Source organism: Alligator mississippiensis, chromosome 5, assembly GCF_030867095.1.
Source record: "Alligator mississippiensis isolate rAllMis1 chromosome 5, rAllMis1, whole genome shotgun sequence".
Taxonomy (NCBI): Eukaryota; Metazoa; Chordata; order Crocodylia; family Alligatoridae; genus Alligator; species Alligator mississippiensis.
The window spans coordinates 92,257,549-92,274,698 of record NC_081828.1 but is presented as its reverse complement, the minus strand read 5'-3'; the positions used below and the strand labels follow the sequence as shown (position 1 = coordinate 92,274,698).

General features: G+C 41.6%; 1 protein-coding gene across 4 annotated transcripts in view; it reads right to left on the bottom strand.

Moving 5' to 3' along the window:
* The window catches only part of LOC106736839 (aromatic-L-amino-acid decarboxylase), a 126,881-nt gene that overhangs the window by 35,981 nt on the left and 73,750 nt on the right, over positions 1 to 17,150 (bottom strand). For all 4 annotated transcript variants that reach the window (XM_019483868.2, XM_019483867.2, XM_019483869.2 and 1 more), the window contains exons 7-9: positions 14,849 to 14,915; positions 11,770 to 11,864; positions 4,975 to 5,042 (exon numbers count right to left, since the gene is read on the bottom strand). In XM_019483868.2, the coding sequence (XP_019339413.1) occupies positions 4,975 to 5,042; positions 11,770 to 11,864; positions 14,849 to 14,915 (230 nt within the window). The remainder of the gene's footprint in view (positions 1 to 4,974; positions 5,043 to 11,769; positions 11,865 to 14,848; positions 14,916 to 17,150) is intronic.

Genomic DNA, 17,150 nt, shown 5'->3' with positions numbered 1-17,150 from the left:
AAATTTATAACACTGAGAGTACAACAAAGATTCCTGAGAACAGAGTAGTGAGAATCATCAGGAAAAGTTATTATTTTATTTTGACTGTGCAACTAGAGTTTTTAACAACCTCAATTATCATCTGTTTTAATGATAAAGAAAATAACCAAAGTGCTTACTTCACATTATAGAGAAAATGCATGTAAAATTTAATTTCAAACTATAAAAAGCCACTTGCCTTTAAAAATGCATGCACAGTGAACCTCAACAAGAGAAAACTAGCTTTTTGTATGTTAAGATAATCATAACAAAAACCCCCAAAACAGAAAAAATTACTTTGGAACCAACAGTTTATTGGGTATTAACCTGAAGTAATTTGTCATCTTTGAATACAATGAAAATTTTATTCCTGTCCTATTTCAGAACAAACCAAAATGGTTAACAGAAGGCCAAGGCACAGCTGACCTGTATTGTTATGTTGCTATATACCAGCCATTTGGATATGGAAAATAATACTCTCCTACTGTGGCTCCATTAGCCATTCCTTTCTGTGGAGCTAGAAGCTGGCAGTATAATGGAATTGCCTCCTACCTATGTTAGACAGTGCTACTAGATTATTTATTACCAAAGTATTACTACAGCAATAAGGTTAGAGTGACACAATCACCTTGCATAGAAAAGAAATGGCAGCATTTATATTGTGGGTAAGTGTTTTAGTGACATAGAGCCCATGTGCCATTGAACCTCAATGGGACCTGGGCTCCTAAATCATTTACGTTCCTTTTGAACATTTAAGTTTATATATATAGTAGGGATTTCTAAAGGATACTAGCTTCCCTGGGATTAAGTTCCTTTTAGTTCATTTGCAGACAAATGGTTCAGTTCTAGCCTTTATGACTATATTTAATCTTTCATCCTTCTACCCAGTGGAATTACAGGTGCTAAGGGAGGTAGCATTTGGAGTTAGACCAGATTTAGGCTGCAGTTCAAGATCTAAGTTCAGCAGAGCTTTTATACATGTGTTTAACATCAAGCAGATATTAATCTGCCTTTGAAATCAATGGGATTATAAGAATATGCTAAAGGACTTCACTGAAGTGAGGCCTTAAAGATGTTGAAATATTTTAAAAATTCCAGGAAAAGCTATTTGTTGAGAGCTTTTATCTCATCTGGTCTTCTAGGTTTAGAGCAGACATATTACTAAACTGTAGGAATGTATGTCTGAAGCTTTGGGATTGAAGTGCTCAGATACCATAGCTCTAACTACAGCATAAGGCTAGGGACACAAGTTACACACAGATTGGTTTAAGTGATCAGAAACTGGTTTAAACCTGTAACAGAATAGAAGTTCAGTGCATATAAACCAGCTTCAAAATGGCTGAAATTGCTTTAAGATAAACCTGGCTGAATGTAGTATCAGAATTAACTGATTACGGTCAAACCAGAAGAGGAAGCGAACACACAGCTCGTGCTGGCTACATGCCGGAGAGCTGTGGTCTCGCACCCCCTGACTTCTGGCTTGACTCACTGAAGGCTTGTGGCTGCACTTCCTGAATGAAAAGTGAATGTCTGTTCATTTGCTTATTGGTTCAATAACTGCAGCTTAGACTAACCTGCAAAGACTGAATTGGTTCAGCCTCTGACTTTTTGACTTAGCCTAAATGCCTTGCCAAATTCTGTAGACAGGTAAAAAAATAGCCCTGTGTGCATTTCTGTTGTGTGCATCGACATAAATATCTTTAATGGAAAAAATGCGTAATAAGGCCACTTACAGCAAGAAATCAATCTTGCCTTAAGAAGAACCTTCTATAATTGTTTTACAAAGAGTATAGGAGACCTGGATTGTCTCAATAATGTTTTTCACTCCTGTCAGTTTACCATGTATGTCGTAAAGGCAATTTATTGAGAAGAGGAAAAGAAGGCGACTGATATAGAGCATTTACTCAGAAAGGAAACATTATCAAGGTTAAATCATCCTGGTGCCATGCAGATAATGAATGAGTGTGACCTGCAATACAAAGCAGTAATCTAGTCAGCGAATAAGGAAATTGTTCAAATTACTGGAGGAAAATAAAGCAGGATTATTAATGGTACATATGCTGCCATACCTAGAACAACAGTTGCTTTTCTGTGTGGAGGTCTGTTTCCCCAAGACTTTCCAATGAGTTAGGAACTACTGTTATGTTTTATGATGAGCAGATAAGTGTGGGTCTCACTGGGAGCACAGGGTAACAAAGGAGCAGGAGAAGGGGGTTGTGCTTATGGAGTTATAACACTGCCCAGAGCAATTCTTCTATTTCTTGATGCCAGCTGGCCTACTGCAGTAATGACAATGTCAGATTGATAGAACTCGTCTATTCAAAGAGGGCAAGGGAATTGCTAGCTCCAGGAACAGAAGGAAACAGACTGGCCTAACCATAGACCCAGCACATATGGTTTCCCACTCCACCAATGGAAACACATATGAGGCAGCAGTTCTATGTCCCATTTTCCAAAGGAAAATATTGATCAGGAAAGGGCAGGCTACACAGGCCAAAATATCTCAAAGAAGGGTACATTAAAGCAGGTCCCTCAACGAAAATGGTAAGATTTTTATAGCTGCTCAGCACCCATTCCCCACAATGGAACCTGCCAGTGTTGAGCTCCTTAGAACAGTAGGGACAGACCCTTTTGGCAGGCATTTCACAAATTAGCCCCACACTCACCAAGTACCACACTGATCCCCTTTCTCTGCCTGAACTGCTGGTCTGATTTCTGCTCCCTTCCCTGTGCCCCCTGCCCAATTTGCTCTTTTGCTTCCTGCTTCCTGGCCATCTGCTTCCTCTTCAATCTGCTGCATGCCACACAGAAACTGCTTATGTCACGTGGGGCACCCATGCTGCAGGTTGGCTACCCCAGCTGTAGAAAACCAAGCCACTGGGCTTGAAGGTCCAAACTTTGGGCATCAACCTTGGGCAAAATATGTAGAACCCTTACACCCTGGCCTGAACAAGATGTAGGAGCCTAGGATAACTTATGTATCCTTTATCAGTTTTAAGGCCAGAGTCAGCATGCATCTAGAATCCAGGAGGAGCCCAGTCTCTCTCCATAGGATTTTACCAAAGGGTTTATTATGGACAAATCTAAGCACTACTATGCGCTCACTGTTCAATGCTATCTAGGAAATTCTACCCTATTATAGAATTTATCTGTTGCCCAAAAAAGTCACACAAATACACAATTAGGAAATCCGTTTAAACTTATATTCAAAATGTCCGAGATGCAAAGTGAAGAATTTAAAGTAAACAGCCTGAAATTTCCCAGTGTAAGGTTCCTGTGACTTCTGAGTACATTCTTTTATAGTAATTATTTTCACACACACATGCATACACACGCCCACACTTTTTAAAATATCTAGACTTTGGCAGGTGGAAAGCAGTACAGTTCAACAATAAGCTTTGTAATTTTTAATACATTTAAGTAGTGTAAGAGCGATGATGTAGCTGTGATAGTCCAGAAATTATGTGAGAGGAAAGTATTTCTTAGGGTGACAGCTGTTATTGGACAAACTATGTAGTAAGGATAAAGTCAGACAAGCTTTCAAATGCGAGACATTGATCAGAGGCCTGACAAAGAATAATTTATATTCAAAAGCTTGCCTAATTCTAATTCCAGTTACATAGTTGGCTCAATAATAGACATCACTCTAAAAAAATCTTTGCCTCTCACTTAATTTGAGGCAGAGTCTAGAATTAAGGGGAGATTTCCAAAAAGTACTAATGGCAGGAGATGGGACCCAAGGCCTAAATATCCTCTAAATTGCAGCACATTAACGTATATGATGGATGTCTGTGATACTTAATTTCCTCACTTCCATCAGTGGCTCCTCTGACACTAGGCTTTTTGAGTCATAAGTAGGAATTGGGGGAAGTTAGTAAAGGAATTCAACTCTTCTCCCCCCCGCTTACACACATCCATAGAGACATCTCATCATGAGATAATTATACTCTTGAGGCTAGGCTAAGCTGCAGAGTAATCTTGGTCTACTGAGATTGACTATCACTACACATGAGGCAGAGTAAAAATACCCATTACCAACTGACCTAAATAGGAAAAATGTGTTTGTAGTAGGGCACTGTGACCTGGAGAATTTAAAGTCTGCTAACCAAAGGGTGCAGATATAGACATACAGGTTTAGTACTGCTTTGCATATGAGAAATACCTTGGATTAGGAGAAAATGAGAGGGTGAATATTGATGGGAAGCTCTTTTCAACATTAAGTTTTAGTTTCTTTTAAAAGTTTTTAGATGTTTTTAACAATGAACAAAACAATAACGATTTTAATGTTTGCAAACTAAGCTATTATCAAATGAATTTTAAGGGTTTTTTTTTCCTTTTTTTGGACCATTTAAATGCAAATATTTAAAATTTCCTGGCCAGTTATTTTGATAATGAAAGTAATGATGTAATCTGTGTCTATGAGATACTGATATTGTGCTTGGTCCTGATGGACCCTCTTTGGAACATAAAATACCATATCTGTCCTTAGACATGAACAATGAGAACGATTTTGAAATTAAATTTACCAACTCATTTATTAATTACATTGATCCCAATCTATCGGTATTATAATGACCGGGTGTCACAACAATGGCTTTTATATAATACAAATAACCAAGGCTCAGACTGAGAAAGGCCAAGTGAGACAGAGAAAGAAGCTTGACTTAGCGCGCACTTTGTCTTGTTGACATACATTTTGAGTACAGAATGGAACAGATTGGAATACTCTAAACTTCTGTTTCTGGAGCCAGACTTCAGGGCTCAGAGCCATCTCTAGCTTTCTGCAACCTCAGTTAATGATAGAGTATGACTGATGTGAATAATTCACAGTTTATAGCATTGGTCAAAACTCCGTGTGTCTATACAGCCAGAATGAATGTCTAGCCTTGGGGAGACAGTGTGCTTTCCCACAAAGATCAGGATCACTGATAACCTTCCATATTCCGTAGTACTTACCACATAGCAGAGCAGTCAAAATTGATGAGGAGCCACTTGTGAGGGTTAAAGTTAAATGAATTGGCATACTGACATGATAAAAAGAAGAAAAAAAGAATTAGGATAAAGTTCAATGTCATATTATAACAGCACTGCCAGTTTCCCCAGTTACACCTTCAATCATAATGTAACTCTATGTAAAGCAAATGAGAGTTGTACATGCATACTGGTTGAAATTTAGCTCTTTGTAGAGGACTACAGCAAACACTACCACCCCACTGTCATATAAACCTTAACAGTCAGCAGAGCTACTTGCATGTTTAAAGTTATGCTCATGCATAAAAAAGTCCTTTCTTAGATATGTGGGGAGCTGGAGGAAAAGCAAGGGCAACATTGGACCCCTGCTAAACCAAATGGGAGAACTGACGCCTGATGCCCAGGAAAAAGCCAACTTGCTAAATGGGTACTTTGCATCATCTTTCACAAGTCCCATGGGACGCCCCTGCCCATTATGGGACAGGGACACCTAAGCGAGTGTGGTTCCTTGCCCTCCATCAATGCTGACCTTGTGAAGGAACAGCTTGAGAGGCTGGACACCTTCAAGTCAGCCGGCCCTCACAATTTACACCCCAGAGTACTCAGGGACCTGGCTAGCATCATAGCTCAGCCCTTGGCACGGATCTTCGAGAGCTCCTGGTGCTCTGATGAAGTGCCCGATGATTGGCAGAAGGCCAATGTGGTGCCTATCTTCAAGAAAGGGAGGAAAGTGGATCCGGCAAACTACAGGTACATCAGCCTGACCTCTATCCTGGGGAAGGTCTTAGAAAAAATCACCAAGGAGGCCATCCTCAATGAACTGGCCGATTGCAACACCCTGAGGGACAGTCAGCACAGGTTTGTTGCGAGTAGGTTGTGCTTGACCAATCTCATTTCCTTTTATGGCCAGGTCACCTGTCACCTGGACAAGGGGGAAGAGATTTATGTCATATATCTCAACTTTAAAAAAGCCTTCGATCTGGTATCCCATGATCACCTTTTGGCAAAACTGGCCAACTGCGGCCTCGGGTCCACCACGATCCGCTGGCTGGGGAATTGGCTCCGGGGTTGGACCCAGAGGGTGGTGGTTGACGGAAGTCAATTGTTATGGTGCCCTGTGACCAGTGGGGTCCCTCAAGGCTCTGTCCTTGGACCTATTTTCAACCTCTTCATTAATGATGTGGACACTGGAGTCAGAAGTGGACTGGCCAAGTTCACCGATGATACCAAACTTTGGGGTAAAGCATCCACAACTGAGGACAGAAGGGTGATTCAGGCTGACCTTGACAGGCTCAAGAAATGGGCGGACAAGAACCTGATGGTTTTTAACACCGAAAAATGCAAGTTTCTCCACCTTAGGAGGAAAAACCTGCAGCATGTCTATAGGCTCGGCAGTGCTATGCTGACTAGCACTACGGACAAGAGCAACTTGGGGGTCAGGATTGATCACAAAATGAACATGAGCCTTCAATGTGATGCTGCAGCCAGTAAAGCAAGCAAAATGCTGGCTTGCGCCCATAGATGCTTCTCAAGCAAATCCCAGGACGTCATTCTCCCATTGTACTTGGCCTTGGTGAGGCCGCAGCTGGAGTACTGCATCCAGTTTTGGGCTCCACAATTCAAAAAAGGATGTGGAGAAGCTTGAGAGAATCCAGAGGAGAGCCATGCACATGATCAGAGGTCAGGAAAACAGACCTTATTACAAGAGGCTGAGAGCCATCGGACTTTTCAGCCTGGAAAAGTGCAGGCTCAGGGGTGACCTGATGGCCACCTATAAGTTTATAAGGGGTGTTCACCAGGACCTGGGGGAACATTTGTTCACCAGAGCGCCCCAAGGGATTACAAGGTCGAATGGTTATAAACTCCTGCAAGACTGTTTCAGGCTGGACATAAGGAAGAACTTCTTTATTGTCCGAGCCCCCAAGGTCTGGAATGGCCTGCTGCCGGAAGTGGTTCAAGCACCTACATTGAACGCCTTCAAGAGAAACCTGGATGTTTTTCTTGCTGGGATCCTATGACCCCAGCTGACTTCCTGCCCCTGGGGCAGGGGGCTAGACTCGAAGATCTTCCAAGGTCCCTTCCAGCCCAAATGTCTATGAAATCTATTAAATCTATGCTTAAACCACTTCCTAAGTCAGGGCCTATGCACAAGGTTAAAAATTCAGGCTGTCTGGGCAACCTAAATTCCTATTCCACAGTGCTTCACAATAGTGTTCTAACATGTTTGCATTCTTTTCATATAGTCTATATAAAAACATCTCTAACTTAATATAAACAACATATCATTGTAATTGTACCTCATTTTCTAATAAAGATGTCCTAGAATTCACTCATTCACAGACTGAAATATGAATCTTATAATGATAAATACGATGTAATATATTATATATGCGATATATAATGTAATATATAGTATATGGTCCATACATTTATATATTATACATATTTTGAGATTCATATATCAGTGTTCATGTGTATATTTATTAAAATCTTTTAAAATTCTAACCCCATTCTCCAGAGTATTTCCAGTTTCTTCTAGTTTTGTGTCATCTGCAGACTTGAGACAGACACACACACATGCACACACATGCACACACACACACACTGAATACATGCAAATACATGAATGCCATGTATTTAAATCTGGAATGCTATGTTGTATTGATAGACTAGTCGCAGTATTATAGCTGGTCAGAAAAATCTTTTTTCCCCCTCCAAAAACTTAGTAGAATAAGGCTTTTAAAAGAATCCTGCCAGACATTCTCATAAGTCAACTGAAGAAGTGTGGGCTAGATAGAGTTACTGGTATGTGAATATATAATGGGCTGAATAATGGCAAGCAAAGAGTAACTATAAGGCTACAAACATATGTCACATTTCCCCCAGAGAAGCCATTTTATCCCAGGACAAAGTGAAAACATTCAGATACCCATGTCCATTCTTCCAAGATAAATCCTAAAAAGGTTAATGGGATAAGAAGTGCTAACATTTTGTCCAGGAACACTGCAAAGTGCATCTGAACACTTATCCCAGAACTGCATTACTGAATTAATGTAGAAAGAAAAAGAAACAGTGCATTCAGCAATTCGTCAAACTCTGAAGAGCATTGTGTAAATGTGCATATCCCAGGCCAGGACATTGCTCTGTTCTGGAACAAATGTGGACACAACATATCCTGAGACAAATGGAATGTCTGTTTCTAGTCTAAATGTATCAAGGCCAGACTGGCAGGAGGCTGTAAATGACATTCCACAGGGTCTTTTCTCGATCTGATGCCGTTTAACATTTTTATTGATGACCTGGATACAGGAATAGAGTTTCCTGATCCAGTCTGCAGATGACATGAAACTAGAAGAAACTGAAAACACCATGGAGAATGGGTTAAGAATTAAAAATAACAATAAAAAGAAATAAGAGGACTAAACTACTGACCACAAAATAATGATATTCAACCAAGATAATTTTAAGATGCCAATGCCACACCTAGGGAAGAAAAATCAATTGCACACAATATAGAATGGGAGATAACTACCTGGCCAGTAGCACTGCTGAGAAGGATCTGGAGGTTATAGTAAATAACTAGCACAGCTTGAGTGAGTAATGTGAGTTGTCACAAAAAAACACTCCAGCTATTGAGCTGGATTAAGAGAAGCATTAAATGCAGTGCACAGGAGGGAGTCAGGTTATTGTATCACTCTATTCAATGCTGATTAAACTGCAGTCGAGCACTGGATCTAGTTCTGTGGCCCACCTCTTAAGGTTATAGAAAAACTAGAGATGATCCAGAAGGCAGAGATAAAGGTCAGGTAAAGACATTACACATAAACTGGTATAAATGCCCCAAAACTGGTCTATGCCCATAGCAGAACAGAAATTCAGTGCGCATAGACTGGTTTAAAAAATGTGGAAACTGGTCTAAGATAGACCTGGATCAATGTACACTCATACTTAATTGGTTTAGGTTAGACTGGTGTATTGGACTTCTGTACCAGGTCCCTTATTGATTCATGTTAGGTTGCTGTATGCCAGCATCCTAGGCATCTTTGCAGCACCCACTTTGTTAGCCCCCACTCACAGGAAGTCATGCTAGCTCTCGCTCCCAGGGCTCTCACAGAGTCAGCAAAGCCTTTGTCCTTGCCCTGCCTCCTGCCTGTGGTGAACTGTAAGCTGCAGCCAAGCAGGGGTGGTGGGGTGGGAAACGGAGGCTTCTGCTGCGTGGGGCCTGCAGCTGATTGCAGGTGGCCCACCTGCTTAGCTGTGCTTGGCATACTCCAGCAGGCAAGGCCCAACCTGCTGGCCTCAGCCAGTGCAGGCAGCTTGCGTGCCCCCTGACCAAACGGCAAATGCATGTTCTGTTCGCTTCTGAACTAACCTATGCTGTTTATAGAAACCCATGTAGCTTTGATTACTTCTGCATCAGGCTTTTTGAATGTCTGTACCTAGCCAAAGATAACAAAGGGGTTGGGCTGCAAGCTGTACAAAGAGAGGCTGAGAGTACTAGGTGTATTTATTTTGGTGAAGAGGATATTAATGACAGATATCATGGCAGTTTTCAACTATCTGAAAGGCTGGCGTAAGGAAAAGGGAGAAAAATTGAGCACCCTTGCTGCGAAGGACAGGTTTGAGCAAGGCAAGATTTAGATCAAATCTCAGGAAGGCACCCACACCTCATTGCCCCATTTTGTAATTGTCTTCTCACATTGCTTTCTTGATAACTTCCCAATGCTTTGTGAAAAAATTGGTGACTGCCACGTAAAAGGATATTTTACCCCTTGATGTGTGAGGTAGGGAACCTATTCAGAGCTATTGAATAGTTAAAACCCTGACAGATGCAGGACTATACCATGGAGGCTGATTCATTTCCTTTAGGAACCAATAAAAGTAATTGAAAAAAAAAAATAAAGCCCACACAGGAAATTACAGCAAGCTTCATTTGCTGATAAAAAAAGACAGAAAAAAAATGCTTTATTTGTTAGGGTTTTTTATTAGTCTCTACCTATCGGTACCATTCTGTTTAAACTTCTGGCTTTACCAAACAGTGATATTTTCTTCTCTGACGTGGAAGACAAGGACTTATCTGACAGTCTGAGGGAAGCTTCAGGAAATTGCTGTATGCTTATCTAAGTGCCCAAGTGCCAGGCAACTCATGAAGAGGGAGAGAAAAGAAGCCGGCGTCTCACTGGAAGAACATTTCATCTAGCAAATGTTTTATTATTAAACCCTGACTGCTGTAGATATAGCTACAGGTTGGTCCTGGATGTCCTGTCCCTGAGTATGTAAACAGATGAGCAGATAAGAAAGTGTATGTTAATTATTACAACTTTTAAAAAAAGCAAGATTATACTTTTAAAAAGTTCTTATCATGGACAATCAAAAAAACCCCATGTCTACAACACCCTCCAGAGTGCTTGGTTGATTCAACTTTATTTCAATACTATTTTGAAAAACAAATGTCTATGTAGGGTAGTAGCCTGGTCCTTTTATCATAAAGACTGCAAAAATGGTTTATCTTGCCTTGGCTTTAATTGCACATTGACTATAAAGTTATTTTACAAAGACAAGTACAAGAGGTGGAAAAGTTAAACTTAGCTTTTCTGTATAGAGGGTTTATCTGTATTCAGGTAAGCATTTGGCCATATAAATTAAGCTTCCAAAGTTGCTGAGAAGATTTATTCCAAGAGAAGTGAATCAAAATTGTTCTCAAATGAAACTCTAGTTTTCATAACTGTTATGCTCTTTTTTTTCTCATATTCTTCAAAAATAATGCACAGAACACTGCTGTGAAATGGGCATAGGGTTGGTAGCAGTGCAGAATCTTTTCTTAGTCATTCTGAAGGCAGCCGGGTTCTTTCCAATGACTTCAGTGGGAGCTGAATTAGACCATCAGTTTGCAGCACACACTCACTGAGAGACAATTAAATGCAACCATGACAGTCTTTCACTTAAGCTTGGGAGAAATCTTTATCTGGATTGACCTGAGTAGATATCCTGTCTCTATAGAGGACTGAAGCAAATACTCGCGTTCTGACAGAGTATAATCTCATAAATCCGGCATCCTTGGGACCTAGCACCTGCCGGAAATGTGAAAATTCTGAATTTTTGAAACAATCCTTAGGACAGGGGTTTTCATGGAGCTGGGGGGTAGCAGCGCATGGTCCTATAGCAGCGGCTGCATGGGGAGTGGCAGTGTGGGGTGGTGGATGGCATGCGGAGGAGGCATGGCATGCCCCACCCTCCGAAGGCAGCTACTGCCGCCATCCACCACCCCATGCTGCCGCTCTGGGACCACCTGCCACTACTCCCTGATGTAGTATATTTTTACAAAGTGCCGGATTTTGGAGAATTCCAGAATTTTGAAAACTGGATTTATGAGGTTATACTGTATCATCCTGCCAGACATAGAGGAATTTCACATACTGATAAGGATCTCGACTCCGGGAGGATGTGACTCTCTCTGGCCCCGTAAAGCCTTTTCTGCTGATAAATCGATCCCTGCAGGAGTGGTCTGGGTATAAAGGCTTGGGGTAAAATACTCAAAACTTATTCCCTGACACTTGGCATCTTTTCACAGGAAGGAAAGGTTCTTTTCTAGAACAGCAAGACATAAGTTGAGTTTGAATTCTAATAATCATTTTAGATATTTTGTAGAGATGTACAAACTCTTGTTGGAGCATGGACTTCATATACAGCAGGAAAGGCATTAATGTTATAGTCATAGGAAGTTAGAGATTTAAAATCCATGGGCTTTTGGTGGTATAAGAAAAAAATATCACCACTCACCTCCACTCCATTTAGAAGATACCGGAATTCAGGGCAGATGAAAGAACTCCCTGCATAGGCTGCATCAATATGCAGCCAGAGATTCTCTTTATTACCTGAAAAGAGAAAGACAAATAAGCAAAGACTTTGTTTTATCATTAGTCATGTCATATAAGACCAAAGGACTAAGAAGCACCTAGTGCTTCTTAGCCACCATAACTATTCATTCAGAACACAATATTTTCAAATATGATATGCTCAGGACATTAAAAAATACATATTTAAAAAAAATCTGTAGACATACATATATGCATTAATTTCTAGAAACAAAATCTCTCAACTTTTGGAATTAAAATTCTAGCTTCAGAGTGCTCCAGAGCAGCAGATTCTTATCTGGCACAGTTTTTCAGGGACATTTATGCTGCTAAATGGACTATTTCTAACAATACAGATAAATAAATATATGAATAAAAAATGTTGAGAAATAAGAGCCTTGTACGTGAACAAACTGTCACATATTAGGAATTTGTTAGCTGAAGTTATTCATTAAGTGCTTCATGCAAAACTATTTCAGCATATGTAGCTCCTTAGTTCCTGTAAATTTACTATGTATATTATGTGATTGGTGCCTTAAGAAAACATCAAATCTCATCCTGGTTTTATGAGGACAATTCCAGATGTTCATGTCCCAGTGAGCCACTAACTTCTTGATGCTTGAAATGTCATTTCACCGGACAAAACATACAGAGTGTGGAAAAACATACTTTTTAGCTGTTTTAAAATAGAGGGGAAATTGCTGCTCAGGAGCATGTAGCAGCTGCTGCAATGTAACTTGTCCATCTGAGATGTGCCAGTGCTCCTGCTGTTACTTAAACCTGGAGGTTCCCACCCAGATAATTTTGCCTTTCTGCTCCGGGTCAGACCAGTCTCCATATTTGGGGCCAGGAAAGGATTTCACCCCATGGTCAGATTGGTATGAACTCTGGGGATTTTTGTTTTCCTCTGTTGCTGGGGGGATGGCACTCTTCCTTGGTTCTCTTGAGCACATATTAATCACTTTTATAGCAGCAGGACATTGGCCATCATGATCCTCCTGCTTTAACTGCAGCAGTTTAGGATGTTAAGTCTTGTGCTGTGTCAGGGTTGACTGGGTAGTTTTGCTAAGAGGTTAGACCAGGGGTTGATCAGTAATGTGGGGCCAATCTGCATGCCAGATCAGGTATGATGGGGGGAAGGGGAGGAGGTCCACGGACCCAAACTGGCCCATGGACCAGCCCTGTGCCATAGGTACTCACTGTGCCCCGTGTAGGTCTGGGGCAGCACCACTGGCCCTGTTTGACATCCCTGGGTTAGGCAGTAGGTTGCATAGGCTGGTTTGGATAGGGATGATCCTACTTCAGGCAGGGGATAGGTGAGATGACCCCTGAAGGCTCCTTCCAGCCCTACTTCTCTATGATTACATGATCCTGTAGTAGATGGGTATTAAAGATATGGCCTGAGTCCACACAGCCACATTGTTTAGCCCCCAGTGCTATCCCCATGTGGAGCCAATCTGGGTACCCCTTCCCACACTCCGCATGCTGGATCTAGTGCCTGCTGCACCCACTACTACAGGATAATGCTGCACGTGGGGCCCACTCTAGACAGAGTGAGCACTGAATGTGGCACAGTCCGGGACTAGCCAAAGCAGGCACTGGATCTGGAATCTCAGAATGTGGGCTTCATGGGTCCCCCATTTGCTGGATCTGGTGCCCACTACAGCCAGTCCAGGACCCATGCTTCACGAGGCACATACCCTGGATCTAGCCAGAAAGAGAGAGCCACATGCAGGGCAGTCCAGACCACCTGGAGCAAGCGCTGTAGGTGCTGGATCCAGCATGCAGGGGAGGCAAGGGGTCTGTGGGCCCGATCCGACCCATGGGGCTGGCCACGTGCCATTCATTTGGTCCATGGATCAGTCCTGTGCTACTCAGGGCCAGATGAGTTTGACGCACCTGCTGTAGCAATACAAGGTAGCTAAATCACCCCAGCTTTGACTGTAAACGAAGTAGGGCTAAAGTTGGGATGGTTTAGTTACCCTTGTGTCACTACAAAACCCTGAGGACAGAACAGGTAGAGTGTAACAGCTGGTATCAATATCCTGTGCTATCAGTACAATTCTTACACCTGTTTGCACACTCAGTCTTCTTGTAGGCACAAGCTGTTCTAGATCAGTGGTTCTTAACCTTATGGGCTTGAGGCACCCTGCCATAACTTTCATTAATTGAGAAGCAATTGATGCACTCAATCTCAAAAATGAATTTATGTATTACAATACTTACATCCTTACACAGGGGCCGGGCATTGGGATTGGGGGATCATCCAGGCAGGGACAAGCTTATCTGCATAGTTTATCTCCTCACATCTCATGGCAGCCTTCAAAGGACCTGGTAGCACCATGGTTGAGAGTCACTGTTCCAGATGTACTGCTACTACCCAAACTAAAATGCAACTACCTGTCACACAGGTATGCAGCAAAAATGCATTTCATACCACTCATCATTCAAGATCAGAGCTCACCATAATTTGACAACACTGCAGCAGGGGCCAATGATCTCATCTAGTTAGCTCCCTGTGCCAACCTCTGGTGACCATAGAGCAGAATGAGTGAGTGGGTTGGTCTTTACCTCTCTGCCTCCCTACAGTCACAGGAACCAAAGGGAAAGAGTGCAAGCAACACAGGGGCCATCAATGTCAGTAAAAAACAGTAAAATTCTGTTTTTCCTTGCTCCTGGGAGGTTCTGACACAAGCAAAATGGATGAGAGAGAAGAGCTACACAGTGAAACACTTCAACCTTTTGCCATCCCCTAATACTTTTTTGCACAAAAGAGGTTACATTATCCCTTGAAGATATAGTCTGCTTCCACTTCGGTGATCTCACCTGAAAACACAAGTTAGATTCTTGAAACAATAATCGAAAGCAATTGTAAGGGAAAGATTTATTTATAGACAGAGTTATTGCATTTGGGAACCAATGCCACACAACACCCTGGAAATGAGTCAGCAGGACTAGCTAACTGTTATTTACATTTTAGAAAGAAGCAGCAGACAACCACTTACAAATAGGCCCCAGCTCTAGCAGTTTGTCAAAGGAGCAGCAAGCCGTGGTTCCCAGAGTCGCACAAAACTGCAGAGCCAAAAAAAAGGCAAAAATTTAAGAAACAAGTTTTCTAACAAAAAAAATGATCAAGTGAGAAATGGAGAGTCATAAAGACATCAAAGAACAGAGAGAATGCAGGTGTTTTAGGATGTCAGAGCCACAGAACATGACAATAGTTATCTAATAAATGCATTACAGAGGTTTTCCAAAGTTTGAGGGAGTCTGCACTGGGGATTTTGAGTCTATGTATTTTGAATGTGCACATGCATAAATATACATGCACACACACACACACACACACACACACACAACCATGTTATATTAATATTATGTGTTGAGGGGTTTGTACATGTGTGTGCTCACATGTGTATAACCAGCACATTCTAATACATATGAAGAGCATAATGTAAACATATTAAGCTAGTCAAGATAAAACCAAGGCGTTTTTCTCTCCGAAACAACAACTGCCTTTTTTTTTTAAATGAAATTCACTAAATGAAGGAGGAAGAAGGGGGAAAATGGCTTGTGGAAAAAAATGTCCATTGTTTACCCAAAAAAGGCTTTAAGGACATGTCTTGACCAGCTAAGTTGGATGCCAGCAACAGTATTTTAAAGGTCAATGTCAGTCAGTATAGCACTGCTCATAAAAGCTTATAGGAAAGGGGAGATTGCGCCATGCTGTGATGATCTAATTTATGGGCACCTTTTTCAAAATGCATGGTGGGGTTGAGCAGAGTCTTGATTCACTCAGTGTTTCACAAGGGGACCTAAGGTTGGGAAACACTGCTGTGTTGTTCCTGCATAGTGTGGGACAAAGCCAAGCAGCTACTTCTTTTGCTGTCTACAGTTCTGATTGTTGAGGCTTGCAGTCCATCAAAACTGTCCAAAAAATTTCAGAGAACCACCCAGGTCCTTTTCTGCCCAGACAGTTAAGTGGCTGTGGTGATTAAAAACAGAATTTAAGGCATAAATAAGTGCAAACACTCTCTCTTTGCCCTGCATTAACCCTCACAAAATGAATCTGCAGCTGTATGGCATGTATGCTCAACAATAATATTAAAGCTTGTTCCTGTTGCCAGGGCTGGGAGAAGGAGATAACTTTGTGTCTGTGCTTTATGGAAAGTGCTCGCATACCATAGTGATAACCAGTTTAAGTAAACCTAGTGAATAATTCTCTACTTATCTGGCGTGTGGTAGACGTGACTTAGTGCAGCCTGGGGCAGAATTTTTCTGCCACTTGAATTTTTCTGCAGCGGCAATGGCACTAATGATTTTAACTACTATAAACATTCTGTGCCAGAAGCAAACAGGCAATCAAAAGTTGGTGGAGCCATTCTGATATGTATTCTTCCTCCCCCTGCCCCCACTGCTCCCCCATCTAGCACTTCTATGAAACATGCTAGCACCCAATGAGTTTCAGATAAAAAGGGATATGGCACATACATTGGTAAGGGGATTTATACACACACTGAGGTACAGTAATGTTCTTAACAAGAACTCTTAGCTTCTGTAACATGGTCAAGCTCTTTTCCATACTTGGAGTGCTGTCGAAGCTCATCAGGCTTAGAAACAGAAGGGCAGGATGTTTTGAGCCCCTCTATGCCTATTTTTGTGGAAGCTGGTCTTCTCAAGGTCAAGAATGCCTGGCTTCAAATAAATGTTACAGTACATTTTAAAAAGGTTTGACCAGGTCTTCTTTGTGATGAATGCAGTGTGCAGTTAGGTCTTCTACCAACAGATGAATGGAAAATAGCCAGTGATCACATTGCCAGCTGTATGATTTGCTCCCAAGAAGCAGCACACATTAAAGAGGGGGCACACTTTCTCTGACTTCATATTCAGTTGAATTCTGGGTAGAAATAGATGGATGTACACAGGGGGAAAAGGGGCTCCCTTATGAAAATGGGATTAAGTTTGGGCACCTACACAAATTACACATGGAGAACAGTGTTTGAAATATCAAGTTACACAGGCACACAGCTAAGGAAAGGAGGAATTTAAGGTTGCACACAGTCAGAATTGTGTTCCCTTACCCATGTGCATTATGATTAGGTATGTAGGCTGTTATGAACAGGAGTGCCAGTGACTGGCAAGAGACAATTAAAGTGACAAAGATTATTGCTCAGTTTAGCCAACAGAAGATGCAATACTTTGAAGTCAATACCATAAGACATGTTAAACTAGGCTACAAACACGCTTTCCATAACCACTCTAAAAACGTGCCATTTTGATCGGTGATTATATGCATTCAGTACATGAGTT